The sequence below is a fragment of the Loxodonta africana genome, chromosome 15 (assembly GCF_030014295.1).
Source record: "Loxodonta africana isolate mLoxAfr1 chromosome 15, mLoxAfr1.hap2, whole genome shotgun sequence".
NCBI classification, from domain to species: domain Eukaryota; kingdom Metazoa; phylum Chordata; class Mammalia; order Proboscidea; family Elephantidae; genus Loxodonta; species Loxodonta africana.
This window is the reverse complement of record NC_087356.1, coordinates 71,290,688-71,298,877: the sequence shown is the minus strand read 5'-3', so window position 1 is coordinate 71,298,877 and position 8,190 is coordinate 71,290,688. Positions and strand designations below refer to the sequence as shown.

Sequence of the window (8,190 nt, the reverse complement as noted above, 5' to 3'; positions counted from 1 at the left end):
ATCTAGTTGTGCTGGTCTCAGTTGGTGGAGGCTGTGATAGTTGTGGTCCGTTAGTCCTTTGAACTAATCTTTCCTTTGCATCTTTGGTTGTCTTTATTCTCCCTTGTTCTGGGTGGGGTGGGACCTGTGGAGTATGTTAAATGGCCACACACAAGCTTTTAAGATCCCAGACACTACTCACCAAAATAGGAAGCAGAACATTTTCTTTATAAACTGTGTTATGCCAATTGAGCTAGACGTTCCCTGAGACCATAGTCCCCACCCCTCAGACCAGTAATTCAGTCCCTTAGGGAGTTTGGATGTCAAGTTGTGCTGACTTCCCCAGTATTGTGTACTGTCTTACCCTTCACCAAAGTTGCCACTTATTGTCTAGTTGGTATTTTTCCCTCTGCACCATTCCCCTCCCTCATAACCATCAAAGATTATTTCTGTGTGTAAACCTTTTCATGAGTTTTTATAATATTGGTCTCATACAGTGTTTGTTGTTTTGTGGTTTACTTATTTCACTCAACATAATGCCCTCCAGATTCATCCACATTGTGAGATGTTTTGAGGATTAACCATCGTTCTTTACTGTTGTGTAGTATTCCATTGTGCGTATGTGACCAAAGTTTGTTTATCCATTCATCTGTTAAAAGGCATCTAGGTTGTTTCCATCATTTTGCTGTTGTGAACAAAGCTGCAATTAACATGGGCGTGCATGTCTATTTGTGGGATGGTGCTTATTTCTCTAGAATATAGTGCTAGGAGTGGGATTGCTGGATCACATGATATTTCTATTTTTAGCTTTCTAAGGAAGTGCCATATCGTTTTCCAAAATGGTTGTACCACTTTACATTCCCACTAATAGTTCATAAGAGTTCCAATCTCCCTGCAGTCTCTCCAACATTTATTATTTTCTGTTTTTTTTTTTTACATTCCTGCCAGTAATGTCTGGGTGAAGTGGTATCTCATTGTAGCTTTGATGTGCATTTTCCTAATGGCTAGTGGTAGCGAACGTTTCTTCATGTGTCCGTTAGCTGCCTGAATTGCTGCCGTTCATATTCTTTTCCCATCTTTTTGTTGTAGAGGTGTTGGATTGTCCTACAGATTTTAGAGATTAGATCTTTGTTGACTTTGTCATAGACAAATTCTTTTTCCCTGCCCATAGGTTCTTTTTTACTCTTTTTTGTGAAGTCTTTCAATGAGCCTAAGTGTTTAATTTTTAGAAGATCCCAGTTATCTAGCTTATCTTCTGGTGTTTGTGCATTATTAGTTATGGTTTATATCCTATTTACGCCATGTATTAGGGCCTCTAATGTTGGCCCTATTTTTTCTTCTATAATCTTTGTAGTTTTTGGTTCTGTATTTAGGTCTTTGATCCATTTTGAATTAGTTTTTGTGTATGGTGTGAGGTAATGGTCCTGTTTCATTTTTTTGCTGATGGACTTCCAGTTTTGCCAGCACCATTTGTTAAAAAGACTGTCTTATCCCCATGTGACGGACTTTGGGCCTTTATCAAAGATCAGGTGACTGTAGGTGCATGGGTTTACATCTGGGTTCTCAATTTTGTTCCATTGATCAACATATCTGTCATTGTACAAGTACCAGGCTATTTTGACTACCACAGGTTCTGAGGTCAGCCTGTGTTTGTTCTCCTGTTTTCTTCTTCAATAGTGTTTTACTTATCCTCAGTCTCTTTCCTTTCCGTATGGAGTTAATGATTAGTTTCTCCATCTTGTTAAAGAATGCTGTTGTTATTTGGATTGGGATTGTGTTGTGTTTGTGGATTGCTTTGGGTAGAATTAACATTTTTACAATGCATGAGTATGGTGTGTTTTTCCATTTACGTGGGTCTCTTCTGGTTTCTTGCAGGAGTGTTTTATAGTTTTCTTTGTATAGGTTTTTACACCCCAGGCTCGATTTATTCCTAAGTATTTTATTTATTTATTTATTTTGCGAGGGGTTATTATAATGGTATTGCTTACTTGATTTCCTTTTTGTGTTTCTCTTTATTGGTTCTTCCTCCCTTTCTTGCTGACTCCCACCATACTTCTGTGGATAAAGTGCCCACTGGTGCCCCAGTCCACAGATCCCCACTGAGCTGCCAGTTTTTCCTTTTATTTCTTCCTCCCTACCACCTAGCACTGTTCACCACCTACTCTGCCTGATATATGTACTGTACTTTCTATCATTATTTTATGTGAACTTTCCCTACTTCCAAATAAAAAGTTTACTGTGTAACAGTGTATGCTTCCATTCACAGGCAGCAGTATCCAATCTCGTGTATTGCATATCTTTTGAGTGTTCTGCCTTTACCTCTTTTTTACTTTCTTTTGCAAATATCACTGTGAAGTGCATCATGGCTCCCAAACACAGAAAAACCAGTGCTGGTAATAGCAGCAGCAAGAGACAAAGAGAAATATCAATTTGAAAGTGAAAGGTTATTAAACATCACGAATGTGGAAAATCAGTGAATGCTATTGCTCTTGATTTAGTCGGCATGTTCTCTCAATGTCCAAATCACCTAATATCCTATTTCACAGAATGTATCATGAACATTAAGTGTTGCATGACTATACTTTGGAAATCAAGGGCAAAATCCCTTTACATGTAGGAAAACATGGGAAGGTGTGTGCTAGGTTATATAGATAAATAATTGGTAGTGATGAGATGGAGGGGGCCTGAGAAGGAAATGGAAGGGCTAAGAAAAAAAGCAAAAAAACATTCTAAAAGATTATAAAGTATTATGCCTGATATGATCATGTATGTCAAAATGTTAAAATTAAATATATTATGTAGATAAGCATTTAGGCTTTTTCCATCTTTTTCCTATTGTGAACAGTGCTGCAATGGACATTGGTTTGGTGTACACATCTGTTCATGTCCCTGCCCTCAGCGCTCTTGGGTATATGCCTAGGAGTGGGAGTGCTGGGTCATGTAGTGTTTTAATTCCCTTACATCCGTGTTAACATTTTTTATTTTCTTTTTTTTTTTAATATATATATTTTTCATTTTAGCCCTCTTGCTGGGAGTGAAGTGGTATCTTGTGGTTTTGATTTCCATTACTGTCATGGCTAAAGATGTTGAACAATTTTTCATGTGTTTTTTGGCCATTTGAATATCCTTTTTGGTGAAATGTCTGTAGGAGGATGTGTGTGTACATGTAATATATTTTTGAGACACATTTCAAATAAGTCAATATCTGTGTGTTGTGAATTGTACCTAAAAGGTAAGCAATCACTAAAAGAAAGAGGAGAGTAGAGGAAAGGTTTCTACCTTTTCGTTCTGGGGGAAATTGCAATCCCTGAGGTGAAATTTTGAGCAGAATATTGAGACTCTGAAGGTACCAGGGTAAAACCATCTCCATTTGTATATAAACAATTTCATAATTTTCTTTCCTAAAGGATTTGAATTATGGGAGGTCTCTTAGGGGATCCTCTACATCAAGCCCCTGAGACCTTGAAGCTCTGAATAAAATAATCTACATGATGCTACCTGTAATTACGTTGAAAACCAAGAGTGCTGTTCGGTTTCTTTCTTTTTTCTTTTTTGTAATTTAGTGATTACCTCTGGGCATAATCATAATTAAAAATCATGGTGTTTATCTGACTGACTCTCAGAGCAAGAAAAGACTGAGATTTGTAAATGCACTGAGCTTCTTCAAACAAAAAGTGGGGTTTTAGTTCAGGAGTATTCTCTTCTCTATCAGCAGAGCTATTTCTCTTTAGAGAACAACAGCAGAAAAGAAACCACAAGTACAGTTTTGATTCCTCTAGGTAGAAGGAGGGTAAGCAGTGAATCTCTTTTTGTTATACCCCTTTTCAAAACCAACCCAAACCAAACCACTGCTGTCGAGTTGATTCCGACTCATATCCAAGACAATGGAAAATAATGGACCTCTCTGCTTTGCCCTGCTCTGATCCTGAGGTGCAGAAAATTTCAATGGGGTATATTAAGGGTTAGTGTGGGAAGAAAGTAGAAGTAAGAAGTAGTGCTGAGATTATAGGGTTTGCAATGCCTCCAATCCCACTTCCCCTTAGAGCATTTCCTATGAAAGAGATTCAGGATCCACTCCTGGCTTAATGACTCTCTTGCTGCGTACCTTTGGTAAGTCAAAGGGCCTCTCTTAGTCTCCTAACTCTACCATCACCAACACCAGTTGCCATCCCGTCGATTATGACTCATGGTGACCATACGTGTGCAGAGTAGAACAGTAGTCCATAAGGTTTTCAAGACTGTGAACTTTTGGAAGCAGATCACCAGGCCTTTCTTCAGAGGCACCTCAGAGCTCATTCAAACCACCAAACTTTCAGTTGGTAGTGTTTGTGCTATGGTGGGACTTCTAACTCTAACTTTCCCTAAATCTGTGATGGCTGTAGAGTGCTCCTGGTCAACTTCTGCAGTGTCTAGTGTGGACTGGTTGTCAGGACAGGGTAGCTGAAGTTTGGTGAGTAAGAGTATTGTTGTTGTGTGCTATTGAGTCTATTCCAATTCATGGTGACTTCTATAAAACAGAGTAGAACTTCCCCATAAGGGTTCCTAGGCTATAATCTTTATGGTCTTTTCTCCTAGAGAGTGGCTGGTGGGTTCAAACATCTGACCTTTCAGTTAGCGGCCAAACACTTATACACGTGCACCAGGGATCCTGAGTAAAGAGTGACAAATATAAATTGGGGCTAGGGAGGGAATAGAAGGCATTAGTGACAAACTGAGGCAGAGAAAAGATGAGACCTCACTGAACTTGTTCGCCTCTTGACTCACTTCTCCCAGTATTTCCTATCACTGTGCTTAAGCAGCCATGTGCCTGTCCTTCTTGTCTTTGGAAGCCTGGGCCAGCTCTTTGTCATGGTTAAACCAGAGAAGAGCCTGGATTTCTCAGTTCCAGGAAGGGGCTGGATTTGGAATTGTATGGGAAATCTGGGTTCTACCCCAAATATGACTCTACTCTCCTGTTTTCACAGATCCCACTGGAAGAGAACGGATATTGGAAACAGTTCCTTAGTGACTGAGTTTTTACTTGTAGGTTTAACAGAATATCCAAAGATCCAATTCCCCCTCTTCTTCCTCTTCCTAGGAATCTACATTGTCACTGTGGCAGGTAACCTGGGATTTATCACTCTAATTGGCCTGAATGTTCAACTTCATACCCCTATGTATTATTTCCTCCTTAATTTATCCTCTACTGATTTCTGTTACTCTTCTGTCATCACCCCAAAACTGCTGGTAAACTTTGTGTCGAAGATGAACCTCATTTCCTAAGCAGGATGCATGACTCAGCTCTTTTTCTACTGCTGCTTTTTGAGTGCAGAGTGCTATGTGTTGACAGTGATGGCCTATCATCACTATGTGGCCATCTGCAAGCCTCTGCTGTACACGGTCACCATGTCCCCTCAAACCTGTTCTCTACTGGCTGTGATTGTGTATGTGGGGGCATTTGTTGGTGCCTGGGCTCACACGGGTTGCATGCTGAGGCTGACCTTCTGTGATGCCAACACAATCAACCACTACATGTGTGACATCCTCCCCCTCCTGGAGCTCTCTTGCACCAGCACTCTTAGCAATGAACTGGTGGTTTTCGCCCTTGTGGGTTTTAATATTGGTGTGCCCAGCCTCACCATCACTGTCTCTTACGCTTACATCCTCTCCAGCATCCCCCATATTCACTCCAGGGAAGGAAGTTCCAAAGCTTTCAGCACTTGTAGCTCACATACAATTGTTGTTTCTGTTTTCTTTGGATCAGGTGCATTCATGTACCTCCATCCTTCTTCTGTTTTGTCCATGGACCAGTGTAAAGTGTCCTCCATATTCTATACCGTTGTGGTGTTCATGCTCGATCCGCTGATATACAACTTCAGGAACAAGGAGATTAAAATTGCCCTGAAGAAAAGTTTCAGTAGAAAAACATTTTCCTGAGCTGGAGCAGTATTAATTAGTGTAAGAGAATACAGGGTTTTCTTTAGGTTGTTTCCCCTTACTGAGGAGTTCTTCATACAGAAAGAATTGAGCTACAATAGAAAATTGGATTGGGAATCAGGCTATCTGGGTTGAAAGCTCTGCAAAATAGGGGCATAATATTACTTCATGGAGTTATTGGGAAGAAAAAACTAGTGCAAATAAAAGTGTATAGCACAGTATTGAGGTCTAATAGTTATGAAATTGATTCCTTCATTCTCTTTTTTTCTTCTGTCCCCTCCTCCCTCTTCCTTCCCAGTAATTCCCCCTTAAGTTTGAGAGATATTTTTCATACTATTTTTTTTTCAATTAGATTTACTAGTTTATTAAATATTCTGGTTACAGAAATGATTCCTTCATAGATAACTTAAGATAGCATTCACGTCGGAACTCCAGTCCTATATGTTTTGATAGTATAATTTTAATTTGAATTCTCCAGAAGCATCTGAATTTAACAGGTGAAAATTAAACTTATCATAGCACCACCAACCCCACAAAGCTTACTTTTCTTGCTGTGAACTCGATCGCACTAATGGCATCATCATCTATGTAACTGCTCAAACTCCAAACCAGTGTCTTCCTTGACTCTTCTCTCTTTGATTTTCCTCCACAGTCAGTTAATCAAGTGCTAACAATTTTTGCTCTCCTTATTGCCACTACATTGACCCAGGGCACCATAACTTCTCATCTGCCTGTCTTTATACTTTATAATCTAGTTATCTAGTTTCCACACTGCAACCAGAGTTCTTTTTCCATGCTTCCAATAAGATCTAGCTTGACTCTTTTTATTCTAATTGCCTCTAAAATAAAATCAAAATTGCATAATATGCAAAGTCAAGGATCTTAATATTTTGACCCTATTCATCTCTCCAGCCTAATTTTTCTGTCACTACCTCCTTTTTCTTCCCAGCACTCACTGCCATAGTTAATATGTTCTTGTTCCCTTGCACAATTTTCCACAAGCTCTTCCCTCAGCCTGGAATACCTTCTCCTACTCTCTTTATTGCCTAGCTCAATCTATCTATCTTGTGGGTATTAGGTTTGCCAGAACCTCTGGGAAGTCTTTCCTGGACAGAAAGACAAGACTTAATGACCTTTGGTTATATTCTCACAGCATTCTATGCCTACGTTATTGTGGTACAGGTTCTACTCTTTGGAAATTCTTTTTGCCCTTAAATAACTCCCCCAGTAGATTATGGGCAAAAACTGTATATTGTTCGTCATTGCATCTCTTGAATCTAGTATGTAGTACCTGACTTAGGGCAAGTGATTAAAAAATATTACATTTTCTTAATTATAAGGAAATTAAAAAAATATTAACAGGAAAATATCAGCTTAATACAGGGAAATATGTTGTATAAGAAAGACTTATAGACTTTTTTCCAACTCTGCTTTTGAAAAATGGTCAGGGAATCACTTGATAATAATCTAGAGTACATGGGGGTTGCCTCTGTTTTCTTTTACTTACTTTTCTTTGAAGATGCTTTTTGCTCATTGAACAATGCTATTTCCTCCATGGTTATATTTGTTCTTCTTTTCTTAGAACCTTCTTATCACTGCTTTTATCACTCTTTGTTTTCTGTTAACATTTTAGATATCAACTGAAGGGGAATCCCTGCCTGATCCATCTTGTAAAGTTTAGATGCTCTTTTTTTTGAGTTTCCAAGAGTGTAGTAATAGGACCTGCCATAAAATAAGGGCCTCGGTGATGGTAATTTTCACACTCTTTTTAATTGTTTGATTGTCTTCCTCTCTGTTAGACACTAAATGCTGTGAGGGTAGGCACCAATGTATCTTATTCACTGTTACACCTCCAGGGCTTTGCACAATATCTGTTACTGTGTGTGTATACGAGTCAGAGGGAGGAAGGTTGGAGTGGGAAAGACTTCTAGAAGCAGAGTAAAGTAATGAGTGAGTTCAAAGTCTCTGTTGTTGAACTACCTGGTTTGGAATTTTGGCTCTGCCTTTTGCTGATTGTTTGACTTTCAAAACTTACTTATCTTTTCCAAATCTCAATGTCCTCATCTCTAAGTTGAGAATAATAATAGTATCAACTTCAGAGGGTTTTTGTGAAGATTGTAGTTCACTTGGGCGGAATTCATACTACAGTAAATGAGGTTTAGTTCTGCGTTTTCCACTACATAGCAGTGTCAGAAAAGAGGGCTTGGAGAAGTGTTAATTATTGTAGAAAGGTTCAGTTAGTTTTGGATCAGATCATGCACTTTGCATTACAAATCCACAGACTTGACAAGAGAA

General features: G+C 39.0%; 1 protein-coding gene across 1 annotated transcript; it reads left to right on the top strand.

Moving 5' to 3' along the window:
- The first annotated feature begins 2,611 nt into the window (after positions 1 to 2,611).
- On the top strand, positions 2,612 to 5,953 carry LOC100676640 (olfactory receptor 8B8-like). The gene is given in 1 exon segment (XM_023558243.2): positions 2,612 to 5,953. A coding segment is annotated over 1 exon segment (1,068 nt). The 5' UTR covers positions 2,612 to 4,827; the 3' UTR covers positions 5,896 to 5,953.
- The last annotated feature ends 2,237 nt before the right edge of the window (positions 5,954 to 8,190 follow it).